The sequence below is a fragment of the Patella vulgata genome, chromosome 2, assembly GCF_932274485.2.
Source record: "Patella vulgata chromosome 2, xgPatVulg1.2, whole genome shotgun sequence".
NCBI classification, from domain to species: Eukaryota; Metazoa; Mollusca; class Gastropoda; family Patellidae; genus Patella; species Patella vulgata.
Window position 1 is genome coordinate 55,430,055 of NC_065880.2, and position 22,361 is coordinate 55,452,415.

General features: G+C 36.2%; 1 protein-coding gene across 1 annotated transcript in view; it reads right to left on the reverse strand.

Annotated features, from left to right (window-relative positions):
- LOC126809473 (acetyl-CoA carboxylase) overlaps positions 1-19,783 on the reverse strand; it is an 89,764-nt gene extending 69,981 nt beyond the window's left edge. Inside the window, exons 1-2 of the mRNA XM_050534081.1 lie at positions 19,619-19,783; positions 8,729-8,929 (exon numbers count right to left, since the gene is read on the reverse strand). Coding sequence (XP_050390038.1) covers positions 8,729-8,922 — 194 coding nt within the window. The 5' untranslated portion in view covers positions 8,923-8,929; positions 19,619-19,783. The remainder of the gene's footprint in view (positions 1-8,728; positions 8,930-19,618) is intronic.
- Between the last annotated feature and the right edge of the window lie 2,578 nt (positions 19,784-22,361).

The following is a 22,361-nucleotide window of genomic DNA, read 5'->3' on the forward strand; positions in this document are numbered from 1 at the left end:
CGCCCATGCGCTACGCTGGAACCAAAGGTAGTATGAGTACCAAATTCCGGCGAGGAACTTTTCACGTTGGTACCTAGGTGCCAAGATAATTTCAAGGCGATACCTGCATTCGTTCAATTCAAGTCGTTTGTTCTTGGCACGGCTCCCGGTCACTTTTTTTTATTTTAAGTACAATTACGGCTTCTATAAGGGGAAAAAAGTCGAATTTCACTACGACACCAGTACCGATTGTCCGAAAACCATGAAATTTTGACAAAATACACCCATTACCACCCCAGACTCTGTGCTTTAGTCCCATTTTGATACGATTAAAAAAAAAAAAGAGTTTTAGCAACAAAAAAAAACGATTTTTGGAATTTAATATTAGTTTTAATTAATTTTGAAATTGCAAATTCAAAGGGATTTTATCGCCTCTTCTGTATGTGATAGGTATTAGTACTATTCACATTATCCTTAAAAGACAATTTTTTAAAATGACCGGAATGATGTTTGCGACACTAAAATCCGAAATCGCCCATTTTGACCTTTTTTGACTGCTGAGGCATCCTTCCGGTGGTCAAAATCTCTGGAATTTCTAGCGGCTGGCTGCGCCGCGATGATATTGATCACATATTAAAAGAAGAAAATGCTCAGATATCAAGAACAATAAAAAATCGATAAAATAGGGCAATTTTTTAAGCAAAAAAAACATTGATGGGTGGGGGTGGGCTTCGAATTTATTTTCAACATTCTCGGAATCCCACACTCTTCTATTTTTAATATGTGTTAGTTAGAATCCCAAGGTACATTTTGTGCAAATTTGAAGGCAATTAGCTTTAGTGAGAAATGTGAAATCCAAAATGGCCGCCATGCAAATTTCCAAAATTCTATTTTTTCCTCTAGTTTTACAGTTACACAGGGGCCAAGGTGGTGTCTAAATCTTGATCATCTTCTCGTTCTCGTTTACTTTTAAGTGCTACTCCTCTCTCATTAGCAAACATAATCAAATGAAACTTGACAAGGAATACCAGTCACTTTTGGGGCTTGTTTTTATCTACTTGTAGGTTGCTCAGTCCTTTGTCAAGCTATGGTATGGCATGCCTCTGAACCAAAAATTTCACGGCGTTGCACCCCCACCTCTAAGTGCGTGAGGTCGGTCTGCCTACCCTCACTTGGAGACCCCAGCATGTCTCTGACCGAACCGAATGACGGACAGGGGTGACCTCAATATACAACCATATAATAAATCAAAATCAGATTTAGAGTTTAGTAATTTATATTCAGATAAAGTGACACATTATCCGTGTGACAAACCATACATCATCTGTGTACCTGTCACCGACAAATTATAATAAATACTGTCTATTTACAACAATAAATATAGTTAGGCCTATATATAAAATATAAAAGATAATAAATAACTTATGTAACCTGTCTTGTGAAAACATTAGACAAAAACAGAAGACATCCATCATTCATAATGTTCACTGTGCAGTAATTTTATTAATATATTACCTCCCTCATGATATTACAGGAGAGAAGTTCAGCCATTGCAGATTCTTTACACAGGACCTTATTCATTATCTAGTAATCAAAACGTTCCACAATTCACCTATAACAAATTAGAATGCTGAGTATGATGTCATCAGGATAATTGTCAGTCACTGTTTATAAATGAAATGAACGTCCTACTGTTCTGCTCCTATACTGGGCTAATGAAGACGGGCATACGCCATACAGTGTGCTATGACGGAAATTTTGCCCGGGCTGCGGCACTATCGCCTACTCTTATATCGAATTCCAACTGCCAAGGGACCTTTTACGTGCATTCCAATGTATACACAGGACCTCGGTTTTTTGTATCATACGAAGGACTAGACAGCTGTCCTGGTCAGGCCCTCCGTCCTGCATCACTGACAAGGGGGAACCATGCTGGAAAATCTGGATGAACTTTCTCGGTCAATGCAGGGATCGAACACCCGACCTCCAGCGTCTTACCCACTTAGCCACATGATCACCCACTGTTTATAAACAAAACCATGCGATCATACTATAAAGATAGGTTGCCAGGCAACGAAACATATGCCCACAGCAGCTAAGTCGTCCGAGCAGTCAACAAGATTTGTCGCATATTTTTTCTATTGTCGGTAATGAAACATTTATAATACACTAAAGTAAAATCCGATTGAGAGTAATATCTCATTAAGTAATTATCAAAAAATCATTAGAATTTGTTTGGCTTTTAGTTCTGCCCCATTTACACTAAATACGATTAAGAGTAACAACTCAATAAGTAATTATCAGAAAACCATTAGAATTTGTTTGGTATTTATAAAGTTCTGCCCCATGCTAACGTTTAATATACAAAACATTTAATATCATGGATTTAGCTGTTCAAGTTATCAAAATTCATTGAAAATTAATATACTTGTTTATCAATCTAAAGTCAATTGGATGATAACTTTGGTCCCTAGAGCATCCACAAGATTTTTCAAATTTATCATTGAAAACCACTGGGTTTCATCGTCTCACTACCTTAAACACAGTGTATACATGTACATTTAAAGTCAATTGGATATTAACTTTAGCCTCTAGAGCATCCACAAGATATTTCAAAGGCCATAACTCTAGCAGTAATTATCGGAAATCATTGAAAATCAATAGACGTCTTCGTCTCATGACCTTACACACTGTGTATAAATTTCAATCAGATATCAACTTTAGCCTTTAGAGCTATCAAAAGATTTTTCAAAGTGATCAAGGACCATAACTCTCATGACCTTAACCACTGTGTATAAATTTAAAGTCAGTCGGATATTCACTTTACCCTCTAGAGCGTCCACAAGATTTTTCAAAGTGATTAAGGGTCATAATTATGGCACTAATTATCGGAAATCGCTGAAAATCAACAGGCTTCTTCGTCTCATGACCTTAAACACTGTGCATAAATTTAAGGTCAAGTGCACATTAACTTTAGTCTCTAGAGCGTCCACAAGTAATTGTGGACGCCGGCCGGACGGGAGCGACCACATTTCAATGTTGGCGTAAAAAAATGAAGACTATTAGTATTAAATTATTATTGCAAGTTAACCATCATGTCATAGCAGGAGTGTCAATTTAAGATGATACGATTGGTATTCAAGTTGAGCATGGTTGTAAATATATCTGTAAATAGCGGTTGACCCGGTGCGACAGTGTGAGATGGTTCCTGGTGTGTGATTACCGTTTAGCCGAGCGCATGCCCAGTTGTAGGAGTCAGTTCACACCGTTATGGACGCGGTGTGCAATGACTCCCCATGATAGGATTTCCCCCAAGATTTTCTTACGGTCAAATCGGTTTCTACACTATTATCTACCAATATTTACATTATTACTACCTGGAGAGGGTGTCGAGTTTCTATTGTTTGTTTATTTCGATAACTGAAATACAACTTGATGATCTTTATGTGAAAATTTAATATAAAATACTTGTCCCTTGTATAATCTGTCATGATGATCGATCAATTGGTACTACTTGTCTACTACAAATGATATAGTCAATAGAAAATGAGAGAATATTTGGGTGTGAGTCAGTTGTATTTTACGTCCGGTTCCACCGAGGTGATATCGCAGACAATAACATATTATATGTGTGAGTTAGTTTTATTTAACGTCCGCTTCCACCGAGGTGATATCGCAGACAAAACATATTATAATTATAAACATTCTTTTATACCTGTGATAAATGAAGCCACGGGAATATCAAAGGCCTTAATCTGTCTTTGGAGGTGAATTAATTGACAATTTCAAGCCAATCATCAATTTGTATGGTTTCCACTGATTAACGTGTAGCCTTACGCCTAATCACTAAACAACGGCAACAAATCACGAATGATAGAAGTATCAATTTCAAGTTAATCAACTTAGATCTGTTGATCGTGTAATTACTGATCACTAAAACAACAGCCAATCACGATAACAAGTATGTTTATTAATGACAAAACTCTAACCAAATACGCAATACTTTTTCCTGAACTGATCAGTGATCAGGAACCATCTCACTATGCCAGAAGTAGATATAGCTGTGTTGTTAATGAAAACCAGGCCTATGTTACTCCCCTGTCCGAGCTACCCCTATACACCAAATTTCAGCCTCGAGACAGCCCTAGTGTTGCTGCCAACCCTGAACAGACAGACAAACAAACAAAAAACATTCACAAATATTAGTATAGACAGGTACTGAAAGAAATATAACACAGCAAGTTACGCCCACATTTTGCAAGAGATGGTCAGAGAATGAGCTTTAAAAAAGGCGATTTTTTGTACAATCAGGGGACATAATTCAGGAACGAAACATAAGCCCACAGCAGCTAAATCGTCCGACTGGTCGACAAAGGGTTGTCTCACATTTATTCTTTTGTCGATAATTGGGGGTATTTATTTACAAGACAATTTCATACTGATCAGATTATAATTTTCGTGGGTTTTTATGACGTTATGAAGTCAAACCTCTGGGTCATTTAAGAGTTAAATGATCTGTGTAAATTTCATACAGATCAGATAATAACTATTGTCGTTAGATCATTTACAAGGCGCAACAAAGTGAAACAAGGGCCATAATTTCAGAAGAAATTAGCGGAAATATCTGAAATTCAATGTGATTCTTTGTTTTACTAATCTAAATGATGCATATAAATTTCATAACTTTTGTTGTTGGGAGCGTTCACAAGGTTCAATAAAGTGAAACAAGGTCAATAACAAAGTGAAACAAGGGCCATAACTCTAGACTTAATTAACGGAAATTGCTGAAATTCAATAGGCTTCTTCGTTTGACTAATTTAAATGATGCATATAAATTCCATACAGATTGGATGATAACTTTCAATAAAGTGAAACAAGGACAATAACAAAGTGAAACAAGGGCCATAACTCTAGACTTAATTAACAGAAATTGCTGAAATTCAATAGGGTTCTTCGTTTGACTAATTTAAATGATGCATATCAATTTCAAATAGATCGGATGATAACTTTTGTTGTTAAGAGCGTTCACAATGTTCAACAAAGTGAAACAAGGGCCATAACTCTAGACATAATTAAAGGAAATTACTCAAATTCAATAGGTTTTTTCGTTTCACTAATTTAAATGATGCGTATAAATTACATACTGATCAGATGATAACTTTTGTCGTTGGAGTGTTCACAAGGTTCAACAAAGTGAAATAAGGGCCATAACTCTAGACATGATTACCGGAAATTGCTGAAATTCAATAGGCTTCTTCGTGTCACTACTTTAAATGATGCATATAAATTCCATGCCATAACTCTAGACGTAATTAAAGGAAATTACTGAAATTTAATAGGCTTTTTCATTTCACTAATCTAAATGATGCATATAAATTCGATACAGATCGGATGATAACTTTTGTCATTGGCGTTCACAAAATTCAACAAAGTGAAACAAGGGCCATAACTCCAGAAGAAATTAACGAAAATTATTGAAATTAAATAAGCTTCTTCATCTCACTAATGTAAACAACATATATCAATTTCAAAACAATCAGATGATAAATGTAGTCTGTAGAGTGTTCACAAGAAATTGTGGACGACGGACGGACGGGGGCGACGGCAATATACAACCACATTTCCAATGTGAGTGTATAAAAATGGGATAAAAATTGTGACCTCTAGAGAGTCCACAACCTTGGTATTAGTATTACTTTTACACTATCAATCTCCTAAACAGAGTTGTCTTCCCTTGCAGTCCAAACTATCTTTGCTAATGGCTCATTTGACTACGCCACCAAGATTCTTCGTGTTGATGGACAATGACAAACAATACGATTTAAAACAAATAAATGATAATATATTTTTATACTATTACCATATTTAAATAGAAGTGGGGTCACAATTGCAAAGTAACAATGTATTTACAAATATTACAGCGATCTCTTTCGCATAAGATTACCGGGTTAAATGGTCGGAAATACGAACTGCACATGTCGTCGTGCTAATTTTAGAAGATAACACATGTGGATTTGTTTACCTTTATAATGCTATCGTAAGGCCTGATACATTTACACACGAAACATGCAAAATTAGACTGTTTTCTTTCGGAGGGGTAATAATTGATGATATTTTCCCCTAAAATTGACTAAAACTCATCAAGTGTTTATAACGCCAGGAACTTTTCTGACAGATGTCATTTTCATCATATAGTCAATCACATGACCAATGACCTCTAGGTCAACCAGTGTAGTGCATGAGCCGGGGGCAGAGTCAAATGCTGGATAGCAAGACTTGTGTGGAGAGTGTTACACTATTGGCGTACGTGGAGCAGCCATTTTGTCTGGTAGTTTCGATCCAATTTTCACGAAATTCGAACTGACCCTCATTATGGTGTAACAGTGATACATTTAAACATTTTTTTTTAAATCAAATAAAAATTGTGACATTTACTGGGTCCACAAGCTAAAGATAGGTTGCCAGGCAACAAAACATACGCCCACAGCAGCTAAATCATCCAAGTGGTCAAGGGCCGTAACTCTGGAAGTAATCTGCAGAAATTGTTGAAATTCGACAGGGCTTTTCGTTTTACTAATTCAAATAATACATATAAATTTCATACAGATCAGATGATAACTTTTGTCATTTGAACATTCACAAGTTTCAACAAAGTAAAACATGGGCCATAACTCTAAAAGTAATTGACGCAAATTGCTGAAATTCAATAGGCTTCTTAGTTTCACTAATTTAAATGATGCATATCAATTTCAAACAGATTGGATGATAACTGTTGTCATTAGAGCATTCACAAGAGTCAACAAAGGGAAACAAGGGCCATAACTCTAGATGTAATTAAAGGAAATTGCTGAAATTCAATAAGCTTCTTTGCTTTACTAATTTAAATGATGCATATAAATTTCATACAGATCGGTTGATAACGTTTATCGTTAGAACGTTCCCAAGGTGCAACAAATTTCAGAAGAAATTAACGGAAGTTATTGAAATTAAATAGGCTTCTTCATCTCAGTAATGCAAACAACACATATCAATTTCAAAACAATCAGATGATAAATGTAGTCTGTAGAGTGTGTGGACGACAGACCGACGGACGGGGGCGACGGCAATATATGACCACATTTCCATGTGGGTGTATAAAAACACAATTTTGCGTACAATCAGGGGCCATAATGCAGGAAGTTACAGTCCAATATGCGCAAATATATGAAAGGAACCAAGATCTTTGGGTTATAAACAAAAATTTCAAGTTTCATCAAAATCAGATAAAAATTGTGACTTCTAGAGTGTCCACAAGCTAAAAATGAAGGGGCCATGAAGTTAGAGTCTGATACATGCCAATATCGAAAGCAACCAAGATCATTGGAAGATAAACCTATATTTTAAGTGTCGCCAAAATCAGATAAAAATTGTGACCTGTAGAGAGTCCACAAACGGACAGGGGCGACAACAATATACTTTCACATGAAAATGTGGCTGTATAAAAATTTTAATTCATTTCATATTTTTTTTTAACTATTGTATTAAATGTCATAAGACTTAATCTTTCAATAATCATGCCAACAAATTCTTTGTAGAGAAGGTATTTGATATAACAGACAAATCCATAAGAAGTTATATTATCAGCATTATAATCACTTTATATTAAAGGGCTAATCCCAATATTTTTTGGAGAATAAAACTGCTTAATTTTGGGTTAAAATCCCTTAAAATCCTCTAGGGCCGAGCAATTAACTCAATATTTCAAACAACTTAAACCTGTCAGTCTTCATCTGGAAATGGAGGCCGGTGTCCCAAGCTGTATTATGCGGTGTCTGGATAAAACCAGACTTTTATTTTATAAAAATAATGAGTAGGTGAAATACGTACTCCGACTTTTATTTTTGAGACTCTCTTGAAATCGGGATAGTCCCTTTAAACATGTAATATTATGTCTTTAGATAATCAAGATAATAAATATACCCTAGATAAGTCATTGTGTTAACATCAACATATTGAAGATAAATCAAAATTAAGATCAAACCATGATAAAGCTGGCCTCAGTGCATGTAGATGTACTACATGAATATTCCAACACCCACTGGTTTCTTTGTGATTATCTTAAAGTTGTAAAAAAGTCATTATGATATAAAGCTTGTGATGCATGCATGCATGCATGCAGACAATATTTGCTATACTATATTTGCTATCACACCTATTGGTGTGATGACAGTACATGGCTTTCGATTTGAGAGAGCTGACACCAATACATGTATATTCCTCGCTATTTAAGATTTGAGAGCATGATTTTCTGTTCACATAGAATATCTCGACGCTTTATCTAATTTTTTATACTTCTGAGTTCTGTTACTGTAAATCTAGATTAGAGATGCAATAATAGACATCAACAGTAATAGGCCTATACTACTTCCGTCTGTGATATTTAGCTAATTGGTAAATGTAACTTTCAAGTATTTTCTCATAGTACATACAAACTGTTAAATTTGTTGATATTTTCTACTTTTAAATTTCAAATGAAATTGTAAGTTGACATTAATAAACACAGTTCTATTTGACATGTAATCACGCTGCTCTTTAATAGCAAATATCAAATTATTGATATTAAACTGTCTCTAGGTTGATTTGTATTTTTGGTTTGAGAGATCTATGACTCTGGAAATCTGAAGGTTAAAAGAAGTGAACTCCAAGAACTAATATGACACGCTAAAGAAAGATTGATCGCTTCAGGCAATATATTACAATAAAAACTGACCTCATGCCTGGTTTAGGTGGATTATGTGCTTCTGGACTAGAAAAATGTGAAGAATCTGATGCATCATCTTTAACAGCATTATTCTGATGTTGGTCCGCTTCAGCTTCAGGCAGACCCGAGTCCTCTTCTGCATCTATTGATTCCGATATATTAAATAAAACCTTTTTGTTGCCTTCTTTTCCAGTCTGGGCCATCTTTAGTCTAAAATACATTAAAACATTTGAAAGCCTCCAATAAAAACAGTGTCAACAAGTTAAAAAAACATATCTTAATTCATATATGATCAAGAAAGTTCAGTTATTGTCATATGTGGCATTCTTACTATACAGTAGCTACATTAGAACTTCACTGAAATAATAACAGTCAATTTAAGATGGTTTAGAAACAGATTGAAAACAAATATCTGATAGATAATAACAGAGTGTCAAATAATTTAATTTTAAAACATTAACATTAATAAGCAATCATGAAGTGTTATTATTGATAAATTCAAATTGTAAGACATATCAAAAGTGAGACATTCACACACTGCCCTTTGTGTACCCACCAATAGATAAACTAATTTATATAGACTGTGATTATATAGTTCAGTTCAGAACTTTACTACAAAAAATTGAGATAGGCCGGACATATGATTGCCTCTGGGCAGATGCTTTGATTTATTTAACCTTATGCCAGGGCTAAATCTGTTTATTGCCGGGAGTTTTGATACCTTCAAACATTATATAAATTTATCATTTAGACATCATTCACATGACATGCCCATAATCAACACTCTAGATCATCGAATGGCTTAGATATTGAGTGGATTGGACAAAGTCTGTCATATCTGTGTTAAATGCTAATATGGCCAGAAATTGCCTATACACACATAAGGGGACTGGTAATTGAAATTTTGTTTTTTATCTTGGCAATGGTACGGTACTTAACAGTTGTGAATATCAACTTTGGGCAGAGTTTCCATTTGCCAATGGTCAGCAATTCATTGCTATTTCTTGTCAAAACATCAAACATTCATTTCTCATCAAACTTTTAAATTATTATACTGTATGTATAGCAAGAACAGCCAGCTCTTTCTCTTAAGCTCGCATAATATACTGAGCGCCATGGAAAACGCATCACTTAGTTTTTTGTATAACAAAATGATCCTGTAAACATCTTATTTATTTTGCTTTAATCAACGGTACAAAGTCAGAGTGGTCAAAACCAAAAGTACGACACAGATGTCAGTAGCATGTGTGTCCTCCGCGGGCTCTTACGCACGCTGTGCAGCGACATCCATGGAATTTACCTAGGTTTGAAAGAAGGCCTGGGGCAAATTGTTCCATTCTTGGACAAGAGCAGCTTCTAAAGCAGCAATGGTGTGCATCTGTGGTCTCCGATACAGACGGCGTCCAATCTCATCCCAGACATGTTCTATCGGTGCCATGTCCGGAGCCATGGCTGGCCAGTCCAAGACATTGATGTTGTTAGCAGCCAGGTAGTCCATACTAAAACGGGCAGTATGCGGACGTGCATTATCCGGTTGGAAGTGCTGAAGCTATGGGTGCGCTCGAAACATCGGAACAACAATTGGTTGCAAGACATCATCACGGTAGGCTAAAGCATTAACGCGACCCCTGCAAATGTGTAGGGCGGTCCGGTGATGAAATGTGAAGCCTCCCCACACCATTACACTTCCCCCACCCCATCGATTCATTCCGAAGACGCAGCAGTCTGCAAGACGTTCCCCAAGACGTCTCCACACACGTTGACGGACATCAGTGTGATAAAGATGAAAGCGACTCTCATCACTGAAGAGCACACTTTGCCAGTCTACTCTTCTCCATGTCTGGTGTCCTTGAGCCCATATCAAAGGCCGCAGACGGTGATGATCCCTGAGGATAGATCCAACATAAGGTCGTCGTGCACGGAGTCCTACGGTGTTGGCACTTACTGGTCCTTGTCTTCTGACGACTGCTGCACCTGTTTGAGTCGCTGGGCGGAATCTGTCACGCAGATGAGTGATCCAGATGTAGCGGTCTTGAGCCTGGGTTGTAACGAGTTGTGGACCAGGACGTTGACGGTCACGTGTTGATCCAGTAACTCGAACACATTCCACCAACCTTACAATAGTGGACTGATGTCAATTGAAGTGTCTGGCAATAGCATGTGTAGACATGCCAGCCCTGGACATTCCCATGGCTTCATTCCGTTGATTTTCAGTAAGTTTCGGCATCTCTAGCTCGATTCCTTCATACGTCCAACAACAAATTACGACAGATTTGACGTTTCACAGTTCATGTACTGCACATTAAGTTGAAAACATGCTTTTAAAGGCTCACACACAATGCTGCACATGAATATTGGGTTTTTCATGTACATCTCGTGCAATTTTTTTTTTGCACACAGGCCGATATTTTTTGCGTTTGGGAGCATTGTGTGAAACAATAGTTCATAGTATTGCATAATATTATACATACAAAACCACCTAGTAATAAAATATTTGGGAAAAAAGTGATGCGTTTTCCATGGCGCTCAGTATATATCTTTATGGTCATTCCATGTCAAGTGGACCAATTTTGTGTAAATTGAGATTTACAACTGACTACCTCAAAAAAAAATCTGGAAAAAATATACGTTAAAGGGCCAATCCTGATAATTTTTTTGAGAATAAAACAGCTTAATTTTGTGTTAAAATGCCTTAAAACCCTCTACCTATGGGCCGAGCAAGTAACTCAATATTTGCGATACATTTGCAAACAACTTAAATCCGTCAGTCTTCATCTGGAAATGGAGACCGGTGTCCCAAACTGTATTATATGGCGCCTGGATAAAACCAGACCTTTTTTTATAAAAATAATGTGTAGGTGACATTTACCGTCCGCTATCAAGTACAGCACAAAAGGTCATTCACTGTATAGACCTCAAGAAACGGGAATCGATTATCAGGTCACCCATCGAAAAAATTAACCCGAAATCTTAAAAGGGTTACGTGTCCAGATAAGCAGTTTTGACGTTCACGTCCAAACGACTCAATATTTTGAGCTGAAATTTTGAGACAACACAAGGTCAATACACCATTTCTATATATTTTGGTGCTTAAATTTCATATGTACTCGGACTTTAATTTTTGAGACTCTGTTCTAATCACCATCTGAAAGAAAGGTTGCCAATTGGTATTAAAAATTCTCTTATTTCTGTTAGGTTTTCATCTCTGTTGTTTATATACTTCTAAAGTGTCTAGAAACTTGGCAATGTAATAGAACTGCATACATAGATTATGATTCTTTGATCAAATTTGGGGTAGGGGGTATCCCTACTGTAGTTACCATCAAAGTTGAAAAAAAAAAAATAAGCAATTATTTTATTTTTCACGACTTTGAAGTGCTCTAGAAACAACATTGTTGTGTCTTGATGTCTAAAAATTGCATACTCCCAGGCTTGTCCCACATAATCAAACTGACAACCAAAATAGGCATTTTCACAAGACACCAACTTTAAGGCTTACTAATGTATCTTTGAGATACTGCAATTTTTAGACTTCTAGACACAATGATGGTGTTTCTAGAGCACTCCAAAGTCGTGAAAAATAAAGTACTTGCTTATTTTTCCGACTTTGATGGCAACCCTTTCAGTAGGGATACCCCCTACCCTAAATTTGATCAAAGAATCATACTTCAAAATACCGGAACGTACGATTATCTTGGATTAATGATTACTAATAATTCTAGCTTTAAAACAGCATTTTGTGACCAAATTTTAAAAAAAAAACCTGACAAGCGTGGTATGCGATAAAACAAAAACTATGCTGTACTGAATCCCTGCCCTGTACAGTAATGATAAAACTTTATCATTCTATTGTTAAGCAGATAGCCCTTTATGGGACAGGGATTTGGGGTACATACATTATCAAAAACAAAAACATAATTAATATTAACAGATGGGGAATAAATTTTAAGAAAATAGAAATACGATCAACATATCCATTTTAAATATGCCTAAGTGTGCCAGTAACATGGGATGTCTCTGGACATACATGTATACATATGTATCAGCGCAAGCTTCTTTAATTTAAAAGATTCTTCTCAGGTAATAAAAACAAACTCCTTGACATGACATTTGTAGCGGATTATGAACTTTCTTGTAAAACTACTGGTTCAAGAAAATCGTTCATAGGATTGTGATTTTAACCAGATATTTTGAACTTGAACAAAATGACCTAAAAAAAATAGTGAAATAAAATCTGCCACCGAAAACAATTTTGTCGATCGATCCATAAACTTCGGACGTAAGCCAGATTTTTATGCGATACCATTCTATCTGCAATGAATTAAGTCAAAGGCCCATAAAGATGCACTGACTTTGATTTGGCTTAGCACACACGATCTCGAGATAGAGCGTGGTTGTTATAAAAATTTTCCGCCACATGCACGTTTATGTAAACAATGTAATAAAAATCAAATAGAACTATCTTCGAAATTCAAAATTTACACCAATTTTCAAAAGCACATCTCGTGCAATATGATGAATGTTTTAAATCCCCCAAACGAAATTGCTAGTCCGGTAAAGTTGCTTCATATTATAAGCATCTCCAAGAAAGAGCATCAGAGTTACCTGTTAAACATACATTATGAAAAGGGGATCACGTGGCTAAGTGGGTAAGACGCTAGCTCGCTAGCCTGGAGGTCGGGTGTTCGATCCCTGCATTGGCCGAGAAAGTTCATCCAGATTTTCCGGCGTGGTTCTCCCTTGTCAGTGATGCAGGACGGAGGGGCTGACAAGGAAAGCTGTCTAGTCGTTCGGATGGGACGAAAAACCGAGGTCCCGTGTACACATTGGCGTGCACGTAAAAGATCCCTTGGCAGTTGGAATTCGATATAAGAGTAGGCCGTAGTGCCGCTGTCCGGGCAAAATTTCCCTCATAGCACACTGTATGGCGTATGCCCGTCTTCATTAGCCCAGGTTAGGAGCAGAACAGTAGGACGTTAAACCCCATTTCATTTCATTTCATTTCATTTACATTATGAAAGAGCTAAATCTGCCTATTGCAGGTCTTTCTTTGGACCTGAAATGTTATATAAACTATTAATCAGACATTTATTAGCATGAAAAGACCGTAATCAACTCCCAATATCATCTTATGTGTCGGATTTTCACTGGATTTGAATCGGATTTCCTGCTCAACGCTCATTGATGATTTAATCCGAAAATGGATAATCGAGACTATGTTTTTTATCGTACCAACTTTAGTAATGATGATCGAGGCTAGGCCTAAAATATATCGGTTCAGAGTCTAGCAGTTTGACTGAATTCATCAGAATATTCCCTTTTACATTATCTAGTTTTTAACTATTATGTTGAGAACTGCCAGCTCTTTATCTAATCTTCCATAATGTATCTTTAACCAACACCCATGTTCAATATAATATGTTTATTATACTAATACTTAAGGTAGAAATAGTTTGTTTACTTTCCATGCTTGCTTAGATCATTTTCGTTTTAGCTCTATACTGATTTTCATATACTGACCATCTTTTGATGCTAGTAGACCTATTATATAACATTGTACATCCATAAATGATCACACCAGATGTTATGTTATAATTGTATGATCAACTTTACTTTAAACTGTGTATGCTGTCCTTGGTGGATGCAATGATACAATAAGATTTAACCTTATCTTGTCTTAAAAGCTCAATACCACTCTTGTTGTAACTGAATAATAATATTACTAAAATATATTCTTAATAATAATTGTGAATTATGTATTGTAAGATTCTAGAAAACCCACAATTGGATTTCCTTAATTTTTGGTAAGAAACACAGTTTAACTCAATATGATAAAACAATTATAAATCTTCAGACTGGTAATGTGCAATACAGGAATAATTATTTTATGGTTAGTGTGTGTAATAATACCAAATTGACAATAAAACTCCCAAATTTTGTAAGGTTAATTTTTAAGATAAAATTTTCAGTCAAGTATTACGGTACATGTATAGTGAAAATCTTGCTATGAATTGAAATTATTTGTGTTTGCTATCCAACACTGTAAACCCAACCTTTCCCGATCCAGAATCACGAAATCAGATTGATTTGAGAATTTTTATACGGGTTCTTTCTCTGGCAGCAAAAAAAACAACGTCAGTACGATTTCAAAATCAGAAAGGCACTTTAATCAAATCATTCTAGAAAACGACTTACAAATGGATCAAAGCAATTTTTTGTGAACAGTATGTTGACACATTAGTGATTAATTCATCACAATTCCAAGACATTACGAGAAGGTTTAGAGTCTGTACACAGTCTATGCATCAGTATGTGGTGTGTCCACCACGAGTGTCAATAACAGCAACACAGCGCCTTGTACATGGAGTGGACCAGACGATTGATGAACACCATTGGCACTTGGAACCACACTCTCAGAAAAGCCTGGCCCAATCTATCGGCTGTGTTTGGTCTCGGTACGATCTTATTAAGTCTCCTCTGAATTTCATCCTAAAGATGTTCAATCGGGTTTAAGTCCGTACTAAGGGCTGGCCAGTGCATAATTTTGACACCGTTCTGCTGTAGTAAGTCCTGAGTAACACTGGCAGTGTGGGCACGGGCGTTGTCATGCTGGAAAACGTTTCGATGAAGTGCGAAATGTGGAATGACGTGGGGTCTGAGAGCTTGATCGATGTAGCGCACTGCTGTAATGCCGCCTCCTCTCCCTGGACCAAGATTTTGGAACACCACAGGACTCACTCTCTGGTTCAGGCCGACTCCACCCCAAACCATTATGCTTGGACCTCCCCATGAGTCTTGTTCCATGACACATTGGTTAGAATATCGCTGGCCACGTCAATGCCATATTCTGGTCCTGCCATCTGCAGTTGTTACGCAATACCGACTCATATGTGAACAGAACAGATCTCCATTGTCTGTGTCGCCAGTTCTGATGTTGTTGGTGAGGGGAGAGGATTGGTCCACGGTAAGGTCTTCGGCAATGAATGTTCTCCCTGGTGAGACGCCGGCGCACTGTATCGGTACTGATGGGTCTTCTGTGTGTTCCCACTGTCTGATGTGCTGTCTCAGATGCCTGTGTGAAGGGATTCCGCATGTGCTGTCGCACAACATGGTGGTCTTGTCGCCTTGTGGTAACCCTTGGTCTACCAGTTTGGAGTCTCCAAGCGCCTGGTTCCTCAGAGCTGTCGTGAGCCGTGGCATGCTGCTGATGTTGTAGTGTGAATGATTCAACCTGGTATGGGGGTGCATTTTACAGGGCTGGTCCATGAGTTACATGAAAATCATGGAGAACACATTACCATCTCAGAAGTCAGGTTGCGTTTTTGAGAACATTTCCTGCGTTCAATTCTGTGTTTGGGAAGGAGCCTTATTGCTCAGGTAAGGTTGGAGATGTGGTCACAAATATACAATAAAAACATTTGGCAAGTTTTATTCCGCAATGCGTCTATTCAGAGTAACATCTGACGTTTCTTTTGCTGCTTAGTATATTAACCTTCACACCACTCTAAGGACAAAAATCATTTACCCACAGCTGCATCTCTGAACTTTCAACAAAGTTGTGAACAAAACAATAGACCTTGTGTACAAAACAATACACATCAAAATAAATTAAATTCAGTCAATTCTAGGAATCATGAATTTTTTCAAATTCCAGCATCTTTTTAGTTTTCTTAAATGTAACTTACATTGTAAGCTTACAGTCGCTATCTTTGCACCGTAGATTACAATCACAATTCCACCAGTATTCTAAAATAAACTTGACTATAGTCAAATCGGCTGATTTTCCTAATTGTTACGTTTTTATTAAGACTTTAATCTACGCAAGTTGACAAATCGATATAATTTCAATGGTCCATTCAACAATATGCTCCCAAACCTCCTAGTAAATTCGCGACTAACGGACACTCATTTACTTCACGCCCTTCTGGTGCTCTGTGCTCATTTTTGCTTTTGTCTGTACGATCTGAATAACATTAATAACAAATATTTTTTTATGTCCCGGTTTCTTACATGAATAATCAGGAAGACATACTTCAACATCTTCATAAAGATTTTATAGCAACAGTCTTACTGGTTTTTTAGGGTTTTTTAAAAGAGCTACAGTTCTATGTTTGTTCTTGCAATAAAACTAATATGTATGCAAACTGTCTAGTTCACGCTTCCCTAATATAATATTGAATTAAATATGAAGGGAGGCAACTCTATTCGTTATCATCGGGAGGCAGACCACCATTAATTCTGTCCTCTTTGCCCATTTCCAACTTTTCCCCAGATTTTTGTTGAGCCGAATGCTTTTCACTACAGACAGAGGAACAAATGGTCATGTCTTTGCACTAAAATTTTTATGAGGTTGACCACCAAAATTTTGAGATACACAAGCTTGGAGAAGCATACTAAAAACATGTTGTAACTAGTTGCCGTACATATCACCGCAGCCAACCTGACAACCCTGTTATCCTCCTGCCTCAAAATCATGAATATTTACCAAAACCTGGCAGAAAACCCTCTTCGTCCATTCTTGACCCAAAAAATCAACAAAAATAGGCATGCAACAGGGTAGTTATTTTAGTAGGGCTCTCATATTTTCATTACTAAAGTAACTAGCAAAAGGGGAGAAAAGAGACAGAGAGAGAATTGCTGTAAATAGACGAACTACAATTTGTGGGTACCGAGATGGTGAAATTTAATGGTGGTCTGCCTCCATAGGGACTCAGACTAGTAATTATTTCCCCTTATTTCATGATGGACGAATGTAGTGCGAGTTATAAATAGACAATTTTTCCCTTAATTTTTTTCTCCCCTCTTCCTGCATTTTTGGGTTGACTTTTTGGTCTAGAGTTGGAGAAGATAGGTTGCCAGGCAACAAAACATACGCCCACAGCAGCTAAAACTTCGGACAGTCGACAGGGGTTGTCACATATTTATTCTTTTGTAGGAAATTAGGGAAATTTAATAGACAATTTCATACACAGATGACATTATAATTTTCGTCGTTTGAGGGTTCACAAGGTTGTAAAAACTAACACAAGGGCCGTAACTCTGGAAGTAATCAACAGAAATTGTTGAAATTCGACATGCATATAAATTTCATACAGATCGGATGATAACTTTTGTCGTTCAAACGTTCACAAGGTTCAACAAAATAAAACTCTAGAAGTAATTGATGGAAATTGCTGACATTCAATAGGCTTCTTCATTTCACTAATTTAAATGATGCATATGAATTTCATACAGATTAAGTGATATAAGTTTTGTCGTTCAAGCGTTCACAAGATTCAACAATGCTAAACAAGGGCCATAACTCTAGATGTAATCACAGAAATTTGCTGAAACTCAATAGGCTTGTTTGTTTTTCTAATCTAAACGATACATATAAAATTCATACAGATCGGATAATAACTTTTGTCGTTAGAACATTCACAAGGTACAACAAAGTGAAACAAGGGCCATAACTCACGGCGTAATTCAATAGGCTTCTTCGTTGCACTAATTTAAATGATGTATATCAATTTCAAACAGATCGGATGTTAACTGTTGTCATTAGAGTGTTCACAACATTCAACAAAGTAAAACAAGGGCCATAAATATGGATGTAATTAACGGAAATTGCTGAAATTCAATAGGCTTCTTTGTTTTACTAATTTAAATGATGCACATAAATTTCATACAGATCGGTTGATAACTCCAGAAGAAATTAACGCAAGTTATTGAAATGCAAACAACATATCAATTTCAAAACAATCAGATGATAAATGTAGTCTGTAGAGTGTTCACAAGAAATTGTGGACGATGGACAGACGGGCGGGGGCAACGGCAATATATACGACCACATTTCCATGTGGGCATATAAAAAGGGATCAAATTTGCAATTTCATAGCAGTTTTGGGTAATACTGATGATATTACAGCGGGGGAATAGGGGGTGTAAAGTGTCTTTCTGCAGAGCAATCATTGTGTCAGATTAAGTGAGGTTTTCACCCCAGTCATCAAATCCCTGTAGCAAAAAATCTGAACGGTCAACCCAATACCCCCTGTTGAAATGCAAACAACAAATCAATTTCAAAACAATCAGATGATAAATGTAGTCTGTAGAGTGTTCACAAGAAATTGTGGACGATGGACAGACAGACGGACGGACAGACAGACGGACGGGGGCAACGGCAATATATACGACCACATTTCCATGTGGGCATATAAAAAGGGATCAGATTTGCAATTTCATAGCAGTTTTGGGTAATACTGATGACATTACAGCGGAGGAATAGGGGGTGTAAAGTGTCTTTCTGCAGAGCAATCATTGTGTCAGATTAAGTGAGGTTTTCACCCCAGTCAACATCAAATCCCTGTAGCAAAAAATCTAAACGGTCAACCCCCTATAAAATTATGATGAGGATATTGCCGAATGGGGACGACAAATGTGGTCCCCATTGTGCCTATAATTATAAAGATTTGAACCCAATGGGCAAATAATTACTAGCCTGAGTCCATAGCATGCCAAAAAAAAAAACCCAAAACAATCTCCAATTATATCCAATGACCAATGAAATAATTATTGGTAACGTTCTTGTCAGACACTAGTACTAGTAGTAGTACTAGATCAGATGTATGTTTTTTTATAGTAGATTACTAGATACCGGTACTTCGTTTTCAAAATTAACTGAGGGTAAACTAAATTGTAGCTACAGACAGCTAGAAGAGATAAACCAGCAGACACGACACTTCATACACACAAAACACGGGCATTGTACTATTGTAGGTAATAAATATTTTTTATCAAATAAATTCAAGGCCAGAGTGTATCATGTATGGATCCGGGTCAATGAATTATTTACGAAATTGAAGTTTCAGAATATTAGCCTAACCTAAAAATGAATGAGGAACATTTAGTTACGGTACAAACCTGTATGATAGCCAGATCCAATACGAAAGAAGCTATACAGTCTGCTTTTACCTATCCATAACTATAACACGTTGGTAAATTCAAATTTAAATGACGACACCTTAGCTTAACAGCATACGTAACAATAACACTAGAGCTAATGAAACTTCGTCCATTCAAGATCGGGTGATAGTGGCGTGAGTAAGGCATGCGTATTCATGTTCACGGGCCAAACCATACCGTCCATACTCTCGGTTATCCAGGTTGTTTTTGTTTTTGTTTTTTACCGACAGTCATAGATTTATACTATGAACACTATTTATAACTCTATCTCTATGGATGCCGACAATACAATAATATATGTTTTAAAGAGTTAGATTAGAAACATTGAAAGCTAAAAATATTGTTTTATAACCCCTTTGTTCAAATCGCGGTACGATTTGATCATGACCTGGAGACTTTTAAGTTAGTGTTCGCGGTTTGAATGATTTTGGGACCAATAACTTGCAGGGCATGACCCAGATGGGGTGGGGGTAGCGAGTGGGCGACTGCCAGGGACATCCAATCAAAGAGTGCCATTAAAAGTAATTAAGCCCGTGAAAACGTTTGAATGGTAAAAAGGTTTCCCTTAGCAAAAAGTCCTACAGAATACCAGTGTAAAATTCTATAGAAAATCTATAGAGTTTTTTGGGGGGCGTGTGAAAACGTTTGAATGGTAAAAAGGTTTCCCTTAGCAAAAAGTCCTACAAAATACCAGTGTAGAACTTATTTATTTTTTTTTGGGGGGGGGGGGCGTGTCCCATTTTCTATAGGATAAAATTCTATAGTGTTCTACAGAATTTTGGGGGCCTGTAGGAAATAATGGCCCCAACTATTCTACAGTTTCTGTAGCGCACATCCTATAGTTTTTCCTACAGATTTATGGCAAAATTTCTATAGGAAAATACTATAGTATTCTATAGGTTTTTTTATTGAACTTTCTGTAGGAAATTCTACAGTTATGTATAGGAATGAATACTGTAGTATTCTGTAGTTTGGGAATTGGGCCACTATAGTTTTCTGTAGGAATGGGTACTATAGAATTCTATAATTTTTTTTTTATTAAATCTTATTTTGGGAATAAATATAGTTGGCCCATGATTTCTTCTAAATTGATAAGCTTATTTTTCTCTCATGAATTCTTCTAAATTGATAAGCTAATTTTTTCTCTCATGGATTAATCTGAATTATGTTGATGATTCACCAGCCGGAACCATGAAAAGTTCTTTTCTTGATAAAACTGAAATATAGGGAAAAGAATAGGTAATAAAGTTAAATAAATAACAAAATCACATAAATCTTATCTAATTAAAGTAATTTAATATTATTGTTAAGAAAGTAATTTTTTTTTTTTTTTGGGGGGGGGGGGGGGTGAAAACGTTTGAAAGGTAAAAAGGTTTCCCTTAGCAAAAAGTCCTACAGAATACCAGTGTAGAATTTGTTTTTTTGTTTGTTTTTTTTTGGGGGGGGGGGGGGGCGTGTCCCATTTCCTATAGGATAAAATTCTATAGTGTTCTACAGAATTTTGGGGGCCTGTAGGAAATAATGGCCCCAACTATTCTACAGTTTCTGTAGCGCACATCCTATAGTTTTTCCTACAGATTTATGGCAAAATTTCTATAGCAAAATACTATAGTATTCTATAGGTTTTTTATTGCACTTTCGGTAGGAAATTCTACAGTTATGTACAGGAATGAATACTGTAGTATTCGGTAGTTTGGAAATTGGGCCACTATAGTTTTCTGTAGGAATGGGTATTATAGAATTCTATAGATTTTTTTTTTATTAAATCTTTTTTTGGGGAATAAATATAGTTGGCCCATGATTTCTAAATTGATAAGCTTATTTTTCTCTCATGAATTCTTCTAAATTGATAAGCTTATTTTTTCTCTCATGGATTAATCTGAATTATGTTGATGATTCACCAGCCGGAAGCATGAAAAGTTCTTTTCTTGGTAAAACTGAAATATAGGGAAAAGAATAGGTAATAAAGTTAAATAAATAACAAAATCACATAAATCTTATCTAATTAAAGTAATTTAATATTATTGTTAAGAAAGTAATAAAGTATACTTATCTTTCTATCTTTAATCGAATCTGTGAAAAAACTCACTATTCTCTTCAGTTTCTTGTTAATACTATATTAAGTTGTTATACACTGAATTTTTTAATTTTAAATTCAGCTAGTGGCCAAACAGATTTCAAGAGAGTACATTGGCTGTTTACTATAGTTTGTCGACAGGTATGCACGGTTGATCTACGTGGCTTCAACAAATATAATTTGAGTAAAGAATCTGCTATAGTCATTAAAATCTAACTAGCAGGATCGCCTAACAGTCAGACTGTGTTCAAATAAACTTTGTCTTTATTTCATTGACTTATCTGAAGAATAATTTATTATCTGATATTTTTATTGTGAACATCTTCATTTACTGGCATTTTTTGGGGGGTGGGGTGGGGAATTCCTTTGAGTGTCAACATGTATCACTATTTCATTCATTTTATATACACTATTTTATACTTTATATTTTATTTTTCGTGGTAAGCTTATTTTGGTTTGTCATTTGTTATCACAATAAATTAAGGAAAACTGCATCCAGGAAAGTTATGTTGGAAAAGTTTACATAATTCACACAAGTGCATCAATATATAATTGTAAACTATAGTATGAATAAAAGACATCGCCAATTTATGAAATCTGTAGTATAGAACATTGTTTCTACAA